This window comes from Semicossyphus pulcher, unplaced genomic scaffold, assembly GCF_022749685.1.
Source record: "Semicossyphus pulcher isolate SPU_LCO1_2020_fin unplaced genomic scaffold, fSemPul1.0.p SCAF_9, whole genome shotgun sequence".
In the NCBI taxonomy this organism is placed as follows: domain Eukaryota; kingdom Metazoa; phylum Chordata; class Actinopteri; order Labriformes; family Labridae; genus Semicossyphus; species Semicossyphus pulcher.
In genome coordinates this window covers 5037018-5055581 of record NW_027211770.1, presented here as the reverse complement: position 1 = coordinate 5055581, position 18564 = coordinate 5037018, and the positions used below count along the sequence as shown (strand labels likewise).

General features: G+C 40.8%; 2 protein-coding genes across 2 annotated transcripts in view; one reads left to right on the top strand and one right to left on the bottom strand.

Annotated features, from left to right (window-relative positions):
* The first annotated feature begins 1241 nt into the window (after positions 1-1241).
* Positions 1242-11392, top strand: dtnbp1a (dystrobrevin binding protein 1a). Its single transcript, XM_069656060.1, has 10 exons — positions 1242-1412; positions 2618-2671; positions 2929-2979; positions 3121-3181; positions 3537-3669; positions 4054-4186; positions 4468-4490; positions 5808-5954; positions 6619-6747; positions 9619-11392. Exons 1-10 carry the CDS (start codon positions 1306-1308, stop codon positions 9876-9878), a joined length of 1098 nt encoding a protein of 365 aa, XP_069512161.1. The 5' UTR covers positions 1242-1305; the 3' UTR covers positions 9879-11392.
* A 2180-nt stretch (positions 11393-13572) lies between these two features.
* LOC138583818 (IgGFc-binding protein-like) overlaps positions 13573-18564 on the bottom strand; it is a 35744-nt gene continuing 30752 nt past the window's right edge. Inside the window, exons 33-36 of the mRNA XM_069655822.1 lie at positions 17874-18069; positions 16287-16550; positions 15164-15306; positions 13573-14424 (exon numbers count right to left, since the gene is read on the bottom strand). Coding sequence (XP_069511923.1) covers positions 14176-14424; positions 15164-15306; positions 16287-16550; positions 17874-18069 — 852 coding nt within the window. The 3' untranslated portion in view covers positions 13573-14175. The remainder of the gene's footprint in view (positions 14425-15163; positions 15307-16286; positions 16551-17873; positions 18070-18564) is intronic.

Genomic DNA, 18564 nt, shown 5'->3' with positions numbered 1-18564 from the left:
TAAACTATTTAAAAAAATATGCAGTTACAACCACAGACTGAATCTGAAGGTTACATCAGACATTTCAGCCCTTTGCAGCATGATGGTGGACCGAACAGGACTACCTTATTCAAGACCTGTTCATTCTTGTCCCAAACTTTTACTTTGATTCTAAATAAGGCTGCCGGTCCCTGTAGTTTTTCCCAATGTTCTTCTTCTTCTTCTTCCTAAGGAAAATCTGCCTTCCGATGCATGAAAACAAGCCCAAGTTTGCACATAGGCCCAGTGCTGAGCCAGACTTCCTTAACTGGCTTTGTGGGCTAATAACAAATTCATTTCAAATCAGTCCTGCTACAACTTTGCTACTTAAAATGAAGCAGAATTATCCATGTGGTTCAAGTTAGCGTTATGGCGTCCATCATTCAATTTTTTTCAACTACTAAAAAATTAAACCATCTCATCCAATGTTTTTTGCTCACTTGTCTCCAATTGGCTAAACGGCATCTTCAGGCTGCCAGTTTATCAGAAACTGAGCCCATGGTGCATCAAACATTACATTTCAAAATGTAATCTCAAAACTTTTGACACAGGGATGAATATAATCTCTCATGAACTCAGGGCTTCTTTGACAATCAGTGTCTCACTTATGTAGAGATAAAAATTTGCAAAAAATAAAAAGTTGTTAAGATTAAGTACACAAATTTAAATGTTTGGGGTCTTTGAAAGATGCTGAAGTTTAGATTTACTGGAGTTTACTACACCTGGCACATTTTCCTAATTCAAGATTTACCTCTAATCATCCAATTTCATTTATGATCTTAACCTGATGGGATGAAAAGGGCTGAAACAATGTTTGTTATTTTTATTATTATTATTATTATTATTATTATTATTATTGTTTAATTCAATTCGTTTCTCTTTTGTCGTTAGTATTTATTGTTCATCAAGTGAATTATTTTTAATGTTTGTAAAATAATATCAGCCCTCTTCACTCGCTGAATATACTGATTTTCCTGCTGATTTGTCCCTGAGTTTAGTCTTTTAGGAGCTTTTCTTCTCAGGCTGCGTAAGGACCTTTGCCATATTGTTACACCTGACATTAACCCACAGTATGTCGCTTATAACGTACTGCATAAAAAGTCAGAGCCTGCTGCTGTATGAGATTTAACATGTTCTCGACCTCGGGCCAGCAAACTCCTGCTGCCTGCGAGGCCTAGTTCAGGACTAAAATACCCACTCACCACAGGAAGTGGAGTTTCAGGGCACAGTCCGCTGCAGCATCAGTGTAGTTGTTACCCAGCGCAGAGTGATATCCAGCTGCAGCTGATGTTTGTGGATGAGAAGGATCGGATCGGACACAGTAAAGTGAGAGGAGTCATGTTTGAGAACTTCAGAGAGAGACTTCACATGGTCCAACAGGACTTCACCACAGGGTCGGTCTGCTGTCTGTCATCATGTTAGCTCATGTTTATCTCTGCTTTAGCTAGATGTAGCAACACCCCCTGTCCAGATTTAACCATACGTTTACTTAGCATAATTATTTTTTGTTATGGAGCGTGCAACATGTTCACTTTGTGATGAAACACTTTTAATTTCCCACCGCAGAGACTCATTAGCAGTTTTAGTTGCACTTGCTAACAAGCTAACTAGCTTCAGCTTTATAGCGTCTCTATTGACAGCTGGGACGTCGATTTATGGGTCAAATCTTGTCCTGATACCAACACAAATTTAATTAGACAAACTAAACTTCTAGTTAATGTAACTTTGACCTGAACTAACGATACGGTGAGTTTTGTTTAATCGCACTGACTCGCTCAGACCGAGCTGTTCCTGGTTATTGCTTTCAGCTGACGATCATGTGATGAGGTTTTTTTTTCCAACCAACTGTTCAGACCATAATACGTTTAAGAAAACTTTATTATACATCAGCAAATAACAAACATGGATTGGTATGGAGGAACACACCAACAATAATTCCAAGCAGCATGCTTTACGAAACAAGAACAAATAATAGAATTAAGTAAAACTAAAATATAACTCAAAAGAACTTTGTGGGAATCTGGAGGTATGTGTTTACAGTTTTTTTAAGCATTAAAAAGGGATCTTTAAATATTTTAAATGCCACAAAACTACAAAACTGTGTGTAAAATTAACCAATAATAAAAAGAAAATTACACAAATAATTGTCTTTCCTCTGTGTGAATTAACACATACTAAATGATGTGATATTTTTAATAGGTATCACTTCTATGCATCTAACCACTCATACTTTACAGAGTGAACACATGCTCACATCCATCCTTCAAGAAAACACAAATAACAAATGAAGATAAAAAAACAACAACATCCTACAAAGTACTTAAAGCCCCCTTTGTGCGAGGAATATTTAAAATCATCAATCATCCATGTGTGGTTGTTTAGCTCTGGCTCCCTTTGTACATATTGGACTTGCTCCTGATGGTTGAGCCAGGTCCTTACATGGCTGCTAGCTGCCATGTTTTAAACTCCTGGGAAATATAAAGGCAATATAAAGCCCTTAAGCTATTCTGTTGCTATAATGTGGGTTTAAACTCAGTGAGCACCCCATGTCATCATCCATGGTGAACTGACAACTGTCCTTTTGTCTCTCCGTCTCCAGTTTTAAGACCCTTGGAGACAAATCAAGAGACCCCAAAATCAGGAGGCGACCCAGGTGAGCAGGAAATTGTTGTATGTGTTGGTTAGCATTTGTCATTAACCTGCCCAAACAAGTTAGTTTGTTTGTGTTATTCTATTAAAGATCAGAGCTCACCATTTAAAACACAACACAACAATAGCACACCTATTGGTCACATGGACTCCATATTATGTAAGAATAGCTGTTTTAACAGTATCAGTGCTGTGTGACACTATGGACGATAACACGGCTGCAGTCTGAACATTAAATTCTTCTGTTTGTTTGTTGTTCAGGTTTGAAGAAAGCCTTCCTTATTTCAGTGCTGGAGTGGAAATCCTCAGCAGGTCTCTGCACACACACACACACACACACACACACACACACACACACACACACACACACACACACACACACACACACACAGAGTCAGCACAGCTGTGATGTATGCAGACGGTGTGTTGATGTGTATAAATTTGTGTCTGTAGGTATGAGGACAGCTGGTTTCTGCTCCATAAACGAACCAAAGACTGTGCTCAGGATGCAGAGGTGAGGTCACACACTGCTCCACACACCAGCAGTTAATTATAATATACAGGAAGTACAGTACAGTCCTCTGTGCAGGTGGCTTTCCACAGAAGTGAAGTGATTGAGAAACCGTGTTCCGCACTTCCTCACAAGTTTGAAATATAATGAGCCAGAGCTAAAGGGAGTCAGTGATGAAGGTATAAACCAGTTGAGCTCTAAGATCTCCTGCTTTGTCAGTATCTGTAATCACACTGTCCTCTCTGCTCAAACATCTGACGTGTGTGTGTGTGTGTGTGTGTGTGTGTGTGTGTGTGTGTGTGTGTGTGTGTGCGTGCGCGTGTGCGTGCGCGTGTACGTGCGTGCGCGTGTGTGTCAGGCAGTAGATGGGGACATCGTGATGCTCTCGGCTCACTGGGAGAGAAGACGAACAGCTCTGACACAGCTTCAGGAGCAGCTGCAGAGCTTACCGGCCTTCATCAGTGAACTGGACACCATCACTGCTAACATCGGTTTGTGCTCCATGTTTCAAATCTGTTCAATCAAACACGCAAAACATTCAGCAACACCAACAATAATAGCCTAATGTCCAGCATTGGACCTCAGCCTGTGCGACAGTGTTATTAATTCTTCAGGGCTAGAATAATATCCTTGACTGAGACGTGTAACCACAAAGACTTCAATATTCAAATAAATGACAGAAAACTTTAAAAATATGATAAATACGCTGCAGAAAATATTTAAATAAACCAACAGTTTGTGTGATAATCAAATTAAATTTGCACGTCGTCATTAATTCTTATGAAAACCTAATTTTATACCTTTATTTATTTTATATTTCTGAATATCACATGCTCATTTTGGGGGTAATGGAGCTAAGCGTTTTGTGTCTGCAGCTCTTCTGGAAGGAGACTTTGAGGAGATGGAGAGCAGGCTGGTTTATCTGGAGACTCTGTGTGGTCAGTGTGAACAACAGACAACCAAACAACATCATGTCAACCAGCTGGAAGTCTACAAGAAGAAGAAGAGGTGAGACGTGTATATAACATATTATTATTATTATGGTTATTCACTGGGGAGCTACCGGCAGAATGTCTTCACTTTTAAAGTTGAGATACCAAAGCTTCACGCTACACTGTGCCTGTTTCTCTTATTGTATGCTGTATGTTTTTTTTAATTCAGTGATGTCACTGTTAAGATAACTCTTGTAATGTTCCTTTAAGTACTTTCTTGTGTCACATGCATGTAAACGGTATGAAGTGAATCTTCCTGTCATAACGCAACTTATGTGATGTTTTTACTTGAAACAGGAAGGAGCTGGAGGCGCTAGAAGGTGAGCCACAGCACTGTCAGCTAGTTTGAATAACTTATTCTAGTGCTGTAAAAGAAAATGCACCATTTTCCAAGTGCAAACTTGGGCACCAATCAATCAACCAATGGATTTTAATTTACATAGCACCAAATCAGAACAAAAGGCATCCTGTGACATTTTACCCTCAGGTAAACCCTCAGGTAACTAGATACTACTACGAAAGCAGTGACACGCACAGTTAAACATGCTGTGGTGATAAACATGCAAAAAGGGCCACACTCCACTCGACCCTGCTACCAGCTCAATAACCTGCTTGAAAACCTGACTCAGGCTTTGGCTCAGGTTTGCAAAAAGCAACTTCATCTAAAAGACAAAACTAAAGTTACAATGTGCAAACGGCTCTGAAAAGAAATGAGAATATAATTACTCTCCAAAATCTGCAAACATTTATCACAAAATGAACAAATTATAAAACACTACACAATATGTAATATCATAAAGCTGACCAGAGATAAAATGCAATATATAAATAACGGTACAAAGTATAAAAACAAAGTTAAATGTGTCGGCAGGTCCTTGGCCTCCTCCGTACAGCAGTCTCTCACAGTTTGGACTCTGTAATACCTGACGCTCGTCACTTGCCACTTTAAAGACAACTGCAGTCTCCTGTAAAGCACACGTTCACTGCTAACTGGGAAGAATCAGGACCCAGACCACAAGAGCGAGGGTCCACAAAGTTTATACAATTAGTTTAAAGCCCGGCAATTCACAAGACGTATTCCGTTTAAAGACTTATAGAGAGTAAAACATAAGTGAAGGTTTGTTGTGATAAAACAGCATTAAAGGGTCTTCATTCAATACGTGAGCAGTCAGTGAGGGCCTCATATTTTATACATATAATATATTCAACTCCCAGGTTGTGTGGTGTTCAGGAAGTAACTTGCAGCTTCCGTGTGCTTTTCTACAGAATTAAGAATGCCAAAAAAACATTTACCACCACACCTGGTGAATATTACAAATAAAACACTTCCACCCAAACTCCCGAGAGAGAGTTGGTGCATTTCTTCTAGAATTTGCACTCATCCAAACAGCCTTCACTTGATAATAAGGACATTTCCTTCCATCTTTAATTTTCTTCAATGTATTTTACTGTTGGGTTTTAAAATGATTTAATAAACTATAATCAATGAAACAAGGTTGTGTAGTTGATGAAGTGTAGGGGTGTATTGATGCCAGCTGGAGACACCAATACCGCAGTCATTGTTCTAATGTAAAACATTAATTTAACATAAAACGCTCTTGAGGTTATTCTAAAGCTGCTGTGTGTTCTGTGTGTAGTGGAGCTGAATGCTGAGCATGCTCAGAAGGTGGCCGAGCGGGAGCAGGCCGTACAGCAGAAACTGAAAGAACGACAGAAAGTCTATGAAGAAGCCTTTAACCAAGACATGAAGCAGTACCTGTCCACTGGATACCTGCAGACCAGACGTGAGTGACTGTTATAACGCATGTATTTATTTTCATAGTTTATAGCCAATTACTATAAGTATTCTTAAACCTGAGTGCTATTTTTACCTACTTGGGTCTAAATGACTTATAAATACATGAAGTGTGTGAATGTCTCCAGTAGATGTGTTCATCCTGCAGCAGTGAAACAGGCTCTAAAGGCTGCAACATGATCCTTGATGGAAATGTGCCCCAAAACAGTCCCTTTCCTTCAAGGAAAAAGGGACTTGCTGATCTACCTCCGCCTCAGTCTTTCAGTTTATTTGTGTCATTGTATGATTTTGGCCTTGTTAAATAGTTACTTTGGATCCAACATATTTTTTGTGTAACACACAAAAAACCAAACCAATCCAGGCAGCAGTAGACCAGCAACTCCAGAATTTCTGTTTCTGTGAGGTTTTTTTTTTATCAATGGAGTCTGGTGTGTTTGCAGAGAGCGATGTAATGTCTGTTTGTGGTTAACAATCATCTTCCTCTGTAACAAAAAGGTCTATCTCTGTAGGGATCCTTTCTGTAATGTTGTCACACACTTAGAATAACAATCTGAGCCTGTCAGTGGAAACAACAAGAACTTTAAGTGGACAACCTTTGATCCATCAAGGATTATGTTGCAGCCATTACAGCCTGTGTCTGTGTCTGTGTGTAGAGGCAACTGGAGCTGATGTTAGTGTGCTAGATCTGATGACCGTAACTAACACATCAGACCAGGAGGCGCTAGATGACTTCCTCAACTCCACCAGCGATGACATCAGCACTGGATCGTCACTGACCTCAGGTAACCCCCACACAGTTACTCTTCAACTGATATATTATGTTGCCAAGGTTATTAAAGCTGCATCAATCTTTTATTAAGCAAAAGTCCCTGACAATGTAGGTTAGGGATGAAATGGTTCCTGACGGTTAGCACTACCGTGTTAAATTTAAATGATCATGATAACCGTGTTTGATTACCATGCTTTGAAAAAGGTAAATACTATCCAGCGTCTGCCAGGCACAAGTGCATCTGGTTTGTTGACAGCAGTGATTCCCAAACTGATGAATCTATACCAAACGTCACAACTACTAAAACAAAGACAATGAAATATGAAGAATCGTACCTCTCCCTCCACTTCACCATCCCACACTGACCGTGTGTGTGCCGCAGGTGAGTGCAACCGCTTAAAGCCCCTGGAAACCCAAATCCACAAAATCCTTCTCACTATGCAATTTAAAGTCTTATGTACATACTTGTAAGCATGTTAAAAGTTTTAGAAATGACTTTTAATCCAAACTGGAGTTATTGCCATTCTTACTTTGTTAACTTCCCTGACGCTGGGGTTAAATTGGGCGTGGTCAGTGAAGATATTTATGTCGTCATACATTTTCTCGAACCAATCCTGAAATAATCAACAGCAGTTGCCCCGCCCTCACAGGTGCAATAACACTTCTGGGCTCGCGATCAATCCCTCTCTCTGAGTCTGCGCTAACTCGTGTCCACATACCTTGAACGTCTCTGCACATACCTGTTGCAGTTACCTACCTAACGCTCGTCTTTTTCCCCCATCATGCCTGTGTGTGCTGTCCCTGGGTGCACATCCACCATCTGAGATGACAACGTGTCATTCTTTTATTTTGTAAATGCGGCGGACTTGGAGAAGCAGCAGTGTTTCCGCCACATACATTTAATGAATTGTTGTAGCCGCTGCTTCAGAAGTTGTAATTGAACGACTCTTTGGAGAAATCAACGATCGTCCATCCTCTCCTCATTGAGGAAGACCACTGAAACAGTGAACTCATGAAGTCTTGGCAACCGAATAAACAACAGCGGAACCAGTTTATTTCTAACGGCAAAAGAGGGTCCGCTCCGCATCGCTGACATCGGCATACATACGCAGTTCTAATACGCAGTGTAAACAATCCACGTGCCTACATCAGCTGTGCGCTCAGTATCAAACTTTCAGCTCCCTGGCGATCTCCCTCCAGCGAGCTGCACAATATTATACTGAAATGAGGAGATATTGTCTGTCTAACTCCGTACGTCTCTACTGTAAATACATTGATTATTGCGCTTTATAAAGCTTATAAAAGGAGATGTCATTTAGTAACGATTGATCGTTTAGATCGCTACGTCATTAATAACGTCCCTCGTGCACACACGACTCACGTGAGGACTGAATTGCGAAAGAGAAAATATGTAACTTTTGTGACTTAATTAAACAGACTGCTGATGAAGACAGTCTACACAGCAGACAGAGAGACAGACAGAAGTGGGGGCGGGGGGGTTGAGCGGGGCCAGTAGTGGTGCAGAGAGCGGACGTGCAGGTGTGCTGGGGGACTGAAGCAAAGTGATCAGTAGTTTGTGAATTAAAACTTAATGAGGTGAAGAAGAAAGTACAATTAAAGTGTGGAAGTAAGAAATAACCATCTAGAAAGAGGGTAAGTCTACATATGATGTGCTTCTCCGGAAATCATTGATATATGAGATTAATTGAAATCAATTAATTACAAAGCCTGTAATTAATTAGATTCATTTTTTTAATCACCTGACAGTTTTAATAGTTTTGATATGATGTTCACATGCGCACATACCTGGGTGGTACAACACCCTCTACCCTGCTGCTGAAAAAAATCCTAGAGGAAACACTGCTTTCCCATGCGCCATTGTTGTGTTGACAGTTGCCATGAGAACACGGACAGGCGGACCCCGGCAGGTGTCAATCAACACGGGAGCTGCCACGCCTACACAGTCCTGAGAAATTGTCTGCACAGCCAAACGAGCTGTTTTTCAAGAAGATTTTCTAGTGGTTCTGAACGTTTATTTTCCCTCAGATTTTTGTGGATGCTCTATGACACACTCACAACTGATATCATATATGCATTTTTGCTATTTCAAGCTGAGTTTCCAGGGGCTTTAAACTAAACACTCCACGGCACATCTGCCCCGTAAACGTGCGTTTAAGTGGCCACAGTGTTAATCAGCACCAGGACGTGTGTCGCTGATAACGGGAGTACACTCACTAACTGAAAGCCTCAATCATCCGGCCGACTTTGCGTGTGACAGCAGCAGCAGCGTCAGGTGCTTGTTTACAGTTTGCAGGCAGGTGACACACAGACTGCTGCACAGCGGTCAGGTCTCTCTATGCTCTGCTGAAGAGCTGCACTAACATATCAGACTTAACTGTAGATAAGTCATTAAAAACCAGAATATGGGGAGTTTTCTTTTTGCACCACGCAGCAATAAGTAGCAGCTTCATGTTTCACTTCATTTGCTTCACTATCGCACGTCCTGCGATGTGACTTATGCACATGCGCACATCACAATTGTTGTGTCGTTGTTTGTTGTTTATGTGTCGATGAGCATGTTGAGGGGTAGGGGGGGCTTGAAAATATTTTCATCTACTAAAGGGGGGCCCTGCAGAAAAGGTTTGGGAACCACTGAGTTCAGTTATTATTCCAGTGTTTATTTATGCAAATCCAATGGATAGTGCTGTTGATTGTTAGTATTGTGTGCTTTTCAAAATAAAACTGTGTATAAGTGTGATAATACTGATAACTGCGATAATTTCATGACTGTAATCGTGATACGAAATTTTCATACCGTTACATCTCTAATCTATGTGATACAAAAAGAGTAAAGCCTCCATCACTCAGCTGTCCTCTCTAACAGGTCCAGACCTTGAGTCCGGCTCTTCTGAATCTTCGAGAATCCAAACACAACAAACCCCTCCCACAAACAACCAACCGTCCAACCCGGACGCACCGTGGGAACAGGAAGAGGAAGTGGGCAGTGAGGAGAGTGATGAGCCTGTGGTTCAGTCGGATGAGGAGGACTTTCAGCCTGATATGACTCTGTCTGGCCTGCAGGACATGGGAACACTGAAGAGCTCTGATGACAGTGACCCTGCAGAGGACTTGCCATCTGGGTAAACAAGCAACCAGAGCCTTACAACAGCCACTTTTCATCCTGGTTGAACACTAACTACAAATACCCTTAAAACCCTCTCTGGTGGCCTCTGTTGGGACCTGACACCGCTCCAACTGACGGCCAACGTGAGCCAAACTTAAGTGCTTTTCATGGTTAAATGGTGATTCCAGAATTTTTAAACTGAACAACCACAACAGGTCATGGTAGTGGTAGAACAGCAACTCCAGTGTTCCTGTGCAGCAAAATGTTTATCAGTTGAGTCTGGTGGTTTTAAACAGAAGAATGAAACATCTGTATCTAGTTCAAAAATCGGCTTCCTCTTCCAACATTACAGAACGGATCCATATAGACCGGGTATAGACGGGTTAAAAAGGGTACCTAAATGAGTAGTGGTAATGAATGAGCCTCACACGGGGCACCAACATGGACGTGGGATGCAAAGAAGTGGGTAAAACAAAAGACCTCTGCTCACAGACATCCGCCCCTCTGAGGACTCTCAGAATTGGCATTGAAACTTGCAATTTGTCTTTTTACGGGCGAAGAACAATTTAAAAGGTTATATAAACGTTTGCTCAGTCTTCCTGTTTTATCTCTTAAGGAGTCTAAATGTATTCTCTTGGTACCCCCCAGGAATTACATTGCAGTCATTACAGCCTCTTGCACTGCTGCCTGAAGCAATCTGCTGGAGCAATTCTAAAACCTTTGTACCTATTTGTCAATTAGACCCCAAACTGTATAAAACAGGGTTAAAAAATACCACCAAAAACACTGTAGGTTCTTTTACACACTCAGCTGCTTTAAATCTGCAACCTTACCATTAGATGCCCATAAATCCCAGACACTGCTCCTTTAAGTCTTAAGTCATTTATCATCTCAGACATGATATGAAAACATGCCTTTAAACCAATTTTAGTTTAATTGGTTAATTAATGGCTTACTTATAAATGTCTGATCAGTGATAGTTAACCCTCTCCATGCATGCAAAGGTTTCTGGCAGATCTGCAAACAGCTGAGTCTCTTTGTAAACAAATCAGCAACAAAGGACTGACTGTGTGTGATAAACCTTTAACTCTGCGTCATAAATGTCCATTATTCTTTGAAAAATAAAGCATCATGATATACCAAAAACAGTTCTGTGTTTAATCAAATGTAACACTGGTGCACTGAGAGGATAAAATAATAAATAAACAGTTTATATGACAGATTTTTAAGTGTGATGCTCATCAGACACCGAAGCACTGCAAAGCTGTTTAAAGTGCCCTGAGACAGGACACTTAACAAGTCTGGAAAGGTGTTAGTTAGTATATCCTCCAGGTAAATGGTAGAATACTGAGTTCCTGTTTCCGCAGACGGGGGCGGCAGAAAGTATTAAAAAGACAAAAACTGCTGGTTTTGTCTTTTCACAGGATTTGTTGTGGGAAATTAAAAATAACAGAAGGATCCATTAACATTTCTGTTTTGTAGGAGTTTAATTAGTGTTTCTTTGTCTCTTCAGCCATTCAATAAAATATCAAAATCTGTGTTTTGTTGGTTAAATGAAGATTAAAAATGTGTCGGTTTGTGGCAGAAGAGTCAGAGTTAGATATATCATAACAAAGTAGTTATTACAACCTAGACTGGCTGTTTTTCATGGTCTATACACTTACTGTAAAAAATTACCTTTTAGACCTTATTCTGTGTTTGGCCCTTAAACCATGAATATTGAACCAAATCCAGTTTGTGTTGAAGAACCGGACTGGCTTCCCTCAAAGTGTAAACCAGCCTAATCACTGCTTTAACCACACCCTCCACCTTGTTCTAGCTTATGGCCTTGAAACCCAAAACTTATCAGATCACCGTTTAGTAACATTCAGTGTCCTATTAACCGACTACTCTTAACAAACATGTACTCACAAGATGTTTGTCTGATAGGACTGTAGCTAAATTTAAGGAAGCAATTCTTTACCACATCTCTTTACCACAGAAAGCTCTGATGCAAATGTTAGTCCCTCTCAGCTTGATCAGTTTGTTGATAGTCCTGCAGGTTCGCTGAGAAGTACTCAGGACTCGATTGCCCCCTTATAAAAGAAGATTATCAAACGACAGAGGCTAGCTCCATGGTATGACTCAGAAACTTGTTAGAAACCTTAGCTAACTATAGACCTATATCTAACCTTCCTTTTATTTCAAAGATCCTTGAGAAAGCAGTCGCTAATCAATTATGTAACTTTCTTCATAACAACAGTTTATTTGAGGACTGTCAGTCAGAATTTAGAGTCCACCACAGCACTGAGACAGCACTCGTGCGAGTTTCAAATGATCTACTTACTGCTTTAGACAGAGGACTCCTCTCTGTACTTGTCCTGTTAGATCTTAGTGCCGCTTTCGACACGATAGACCATCACATCCTGCTACAGAGACTAGAACAGTTAATGTTCATTACAGGATCTGCATTAAGCTTGTTTAAATCTTATTGATCAGATCGATCTCAGTTTGTTAATGTCCATGATGTGTCCTCTATGCAAACCAAAGTTAGTCATGGAGTTCCACAAGGTTCTGTGCTCGGACCGATTCTTTTTACCTTATATATGCTTCCTCTGGGTAATATCATGAGGAAACACTCCATTAATGTTCATTGTTACGCAGATGATACTCAATTATACTTATCTATGAAGCCAGACGAAACCAATCAGCTATCTAAACTAGAAGCATGCCTTAAGGACATAAAGATCTGGATGACTAGAAACTTTCTGCTACTTAATTCAGACAAAACTGAAGTTATTGTGCTCGGCCCCAAACACCAGAGATTCTTTCTCTAATGATATAGCTGCCCTAGACGGCATCAGCCTGGCATCCAGCACTACTGTTAGGAATCTGGGAGTTCTATTTGATCAGGATATGTCCTTCATCTCCCACATAAAACAAATATCAAGGACAGCCTTCTTTCACCTTCACAACAAACATCAGACACATCCTGTCTCAAAACGATGGAGAAAAACTAGTCCATGCATTTGTTACTTCTAAGATAATACTTTATAACATGGTACTTTATTGATCCCCAGGCTGGTATATTGTAATTCGTTACTATCAGGCTGCTCTAATAAGTCTCAAATGACTCTTCAGCTGGTACAAAATGCTGCAGCACGTGTGCTGACAAGAACTAGGAGGAGAGATCTGCCTCGCTGCACTGCATTAAATTGCATCCTTCCCGTCTTTCTCAAAGAAACCACTGATCTACTGAGACTGAATTAGTCTAAACAGCTGAACACTGACTGCATTACTTTCATGAAACATGTCAAATCTGTGTTTTCTTCGTGGAAAAATGTGGTTCAGTAGAATATAAACAGCTCCCATGTTATCAACATAATAGGGTTAGGGTATCAACATCAGGGTAAGAATTAGTGCATTAGTCCTTTTTATTTGCTTGAGCCCCTGCCCCCAAAAATGTCTGCGCACGGCCCTGAGCTGATCACTGACACGTTCACTCTTAATCTGCAGAGTATCTACAGGTGTGAATATAGTAATGTAGTAAAACTTGAGTATGAAGCTGCCTACTATGTAACCCTTCTGTCCTCACTCACTCCCCAGGTCTTTCTGCTGTCCATTCCTGCAGGTGTTTAAACCTGCTTTACTTTCACACTTCTACATCAGACTAAACAGTAACAACAAAGTTAAAAGTGTCAGCTGTACATCAATCACAGACACATCAGACGGTCACGCTGCTGAAATATGTTTAATGATCATTACAAGTATTTGATTAGAAAGGCTGAAATGTACAGGTTACTGTGTATATGGAGGATGAATTATGAAGATAGGTTATTACAGTGATTCAGAAGTTAAAGCAGAGTAAAGGTCATCGTTTGTTTTCTCGAGTGAAAAGCTTTTATTTTGTAGGGTAAAGAGTCACGTGGTTAAGCACTCAGTATGATTAGTATGACGGTTCTAATGAAACAGACGTGTTTCTGTTATTTAGCACAACCTCATTTCAATGAATGGTTCTGACAAAATAAAAGAAACGTCAGCTTTATATAATGTAATGTGATTCTTCAGTTTCAACAATAGCTGAACATTAGAGCCTCCGTGAAGCGAGGATTTACTGCTTTAGTTTGAGCTCATAAACCAGGTTATGTTCTGAGCTGCAGTATTTCAACTATTCATACTGCTGAATGTTTAAGCAGCGTAACTTCAAAGCAACAGAGAATACTCTCATTGCACCGCAGAAGAATCTAGAATGATACCTGAGAAACACAACATTGCTGAATGTATTCTGTAGAGAACCAGATTAAATGAAGAGAAGATGACGCTCTGCATGTCTCCGCTCTATCCCTGTTTCTTTTTAATCACCAATTTTTCTCTGATATTGAATTTTCTCTTGTTGAAGCAGCCCCTGACTCCCTTAAACACGCCACATCTCTGCTGTTTAATGCAGGGTTTTTTCCTGCAGACCAGCTTCCCTTTGCCACACACACACAATGTCCCGCAGTTGTCGTTTGAGTAGAACTTCTGACGAGGCTCAATGTATTGACCTTTGAAGGTACAGCCACATTTAGACAGTTTCACACAGCCGTCCTGCAGAAGAGAGATCAGCAGTCAGATTACTTCATGTTACAGCTACATAGAGCTTCTGAACGTAATACATCTATACTGGTAAAATGAAAGACAGAGGTTAAGAAAGGCAGCAACACAAGCAGAGTTCAGTGAAGAAGGGATCTAATTCTATCTGCTTAAAAATGGTCAGTAGAGAATCCATTACAAGACGCTCAGACCGGCTCAAACTGCACAAGTAGACATAGCCTCCCTGATGACAAACATGGGTTTGTGGGCCACATTTTTTTGGGTGCCAGGAATGACCATATTTGGACGAGATGGTGGATACACACTGCTACAACTCTATCCAGGTAGCCCCGCCCTAAACCCTCCCCTCTTCCTGGTGTGTGTGACTCTAACTGGGAGCATCAGTGACTAAATGAACATCATGCTTGAAACTAGAGATTGAGACCATAAACTCATTAGAAACATGTTTACAGAGGGAATCAATCAGGAGAGGAGGAGGACCATTTTCTCATAGACTTCTACAGAATCAAACCTATTTTTTTCTTTTTTAACAAGTAGTGGAGTCGCCCCCTGCTGGACATTAGAGAGAATGCAGATCTAAGACACCTTTGCTTCACTTCTCAGAACCGAGGCTACGTCCACTTTTTATAAACAGTCTGTGTTCTGAATAAAAAAGTTACTGAGAGGAAAATAGAGACCAAGTTCAGAGTCACATGTTTGTAAGAAGGGGGAGGGGCTTTGTTGAGATCCTTACCTTACTCAGCAGTTGTCCACGCTTACACACACAGCCCTCACTGGGAAGGTTTTTACACTTAGCGGGTTGAGATCGAGCGTTGCAGCTGAGCGGACAGCCGGGAGCATTGACATCATACACACTGTTGCCAGGACACTTCCACCCTGCAAACACACACACACACAATCACACACACACACACACACATGCCCAAATTAGAAAAAATGAAGCTCCAGAGGATTTTATTAAAAGTTAACTTGTGTTTGTACGCGATCGTTGTCTGCACGTTTCTGTTCCTCATCAGTTAGCTGAGTTTTCATGCATGCTAGCTCTGGTCTGTATGGAACATATAACACAGCTGCTCGTTTCGAAATAGGCTGCAAATTCGGCAACAATGAAAAACAAACAAATACAACAACAGAAACGTGCCGAAAAAACACACAAACCCAGAATATTCAGATATCACAGCTGACAAACCAGGCTGTTATCTGATCAGTTCACTGATTGAAAGACACCAAAACGACAGATGTGGCCTGAGTGGAGTGATTCTGTGGGCCATGCAACACTGATGAGTGTGCAAAGACACTTTGTTCATGTCTGGGTCTTTTATACAGGTTTATAGCAGACCTCAAATTTATCTCTAACAATATTTCTGTTACTCAATGAAAAGGCACTTAAATCATGATTCTAGCTCGTTTAGCTCTTCTGTCAATATAAGGGAACACATCAATGTGTTTTCATGTACATATAAACAATTAATAATTATACTTAATAGTATTTGGGACTTTAAAATCTATTTTCTATTTTACAAAACAAACACCCTCCTACTTTTACCACACTCGGTTCAGCGACTACAAACAGACCTGTGGGCTGCAGCTGGGTTACTCGTCATCTACTGTTTCTAACGGTGTTCAAGTGTATGTTTAATCAGGGCTAGCAGCCCTGTGACGCGAACTGTTGGAAACAAAACACACATATCCGGCACCTCTGCTCCGTGAACGGTCCATTCATGCGGCCAGAGCACCGGGACGAGATTCTGCTAATAACGGGGACACATACACTGTAAAGCCAACTTGTGTAACCGCGCGTCTGTTCATATGGTCTGTTTAAGAAGGCTGGGTAAACCCCACCAATCAGAACTCACAGCAGAAATTCTTGGTTCTCCACGGCTTAATGGTGACTCCTTCCCTCTGACAATCCTGTACATAGTCGCTGATGATGTTACAGGCTGCTTCCTGTTTGCCGTCGTTAAGCATCATGTCATAGACACAGTCATGATGGTACTCTTTGACATCTAGGAACTCCATACAGTTAGCCAAGGGTCCGTCCTTCTCTGTCATCACATCACAGGCCTTTGTGTAGGCGGGTGGTGTGATGTCATCGGGGATCGGTGGAGGACAGTCTTTACCTGGAGGCAGAAAAACATCAACATATTTATTATCGAAAACACAATTTACACAAACAGATGAATTACATTCAGCAGCTGTCAGACTCTGATTTGAAACATGAACGTCTTGAACACACATTTAATAATTTCTTCAAAATAACAATATGTAGTTAAAGATCACTGCTGAATAGCTACAGTGGTGTGCAAAGTACTACAGGATACTAGAACATGTAGGTCAGGAAAGAAGGTCATGGCCTACAGAGGCTCATATTTGTTATGAAAGTTCTCTTCAGTCAGAGGTCTCCTCCTCTCTGGGACATCATTTGCTTTTTAATTTATGTAGTTTTGTTATGATGAACTTGGTAATGATTTTGTGAGAGCAGTCACCGGCTTTATTTGTAGACTTTGCTTGTTCATACGATCCATATGTTCAGGTCGTTAGAATATTCTGGCGGAGGTGACAGGTGAAGGCAGAGTGTGTGACACTGCAGAGTGTCTGGTGTGCTCTGTGTGCCCGACGGCACAGTCGTGATCAGTGAAGTTAATTAAGTCACAATATCAGTATTAAAACTCCATCCCTGCCTGCTGATATAAACACAGTTAGAAGATATTAAATAGAACTATTGACGCTCTGTTCTTCAATTCTTAAACACTTTATGACGTTATTCTGCTTATGGAACACGGCTCATTACAGGCATGAGTACAAATAACACTGCTGGTATGAATGTTTATGGTGACGTGGATCGCTCAATAACGTTTGATATTTAGTGAAATTAAATGTTTGAAACGGGTCAATATACAACCTGGCTTCAGTTCCCCACCTCACAAAATGTACGTATCATGGGGCACAGTTTGGTTACCAGCGGGCACATTTTCCCGTCCAGTAATTCTCTATGGATCACAACTTTCGCGTTGAAAGTGACGTGCGCCACTTTCAGGCCCCGTTTTTTGCGTACACAGCGTTTATTAATGAGAGCCCTGGGCGGCTCACAAGTTCCAACTGCAGGAAACGTTTGTTGTAAAGACGTCTGTGTTTAGTCATTAATGAATACAGTTAAAATAGTAAAGAAATAACTTTAAACGTGCTCCTTATAAGTTTATATGAGACTGTACATTCACTGTTCAGAGGTGAGGTGTGTAGTGGGGCCTAACTCGTTTAAGTAAATAATTAGTAATTGTATTCCTTTACTTTGTGAAAAAGAAGTGTTAATCATCAGTATCACAGAAACACATTTTAGACTGACGTGTAATTGCCATCACATTTACATGAAACGGTGCATGTCTTAAGGCCTAATAATGCACAGGATGATATTGAAGGTAAATAATAGTGACTGAGCTGCTTACAGTCTTTGGAGCAGCCCTCCACATCAGCCACCCACTGGCTCACTCCAAACTCGTTGGCGCTGGAGGCCATGTTCCCGCCAGGCAGCGTCAGGTCATCAGCAGGGTCACTGTTCATGTTTCCACAGAGACCGCAGGTCGTATTCTGATAACTAGTCGCCACCTCGACTCTCACTGCACTGGTGAAGTCATAGGACACCTGTAACAAAGAGGGACAGACAGGTTAAATATATAAATGTCTGCGCTTCAGGCTGACTCATATTGGCTGTATTTCTACAGACCTTTGAAATACTGGCATCACAGATCATTCACTTATTATTCTAATGTGGAGTGAGAAGATTCTATTTATATTAAGTCATTCCCTGGAACAACAGACACATAATCTTTCAACCTAACAAATGTAATTAACTTATTTCCCCTCACATGTTGGTGCCCTGTATGAGGCTCATGAATTATCTTATTTTTGGGCCCTATACATTATTTTCCCCTCACATTTTGGTACACTAATTGTTTCAGCCTGCAGCAGTGAAACAGAGAAGCAATTTGCTTTAAAAACTTTTATGAAATCAGAACTCAAAATATGTAAAAGTTGTGCCCAGATTTGAGCTACGAGATAAGGGCATGTCGTTTTTGAACAACTGAACTAATGATGTTTATCTGATGAAGGCTGAAGCTGACACCATGTTTGGTTCAT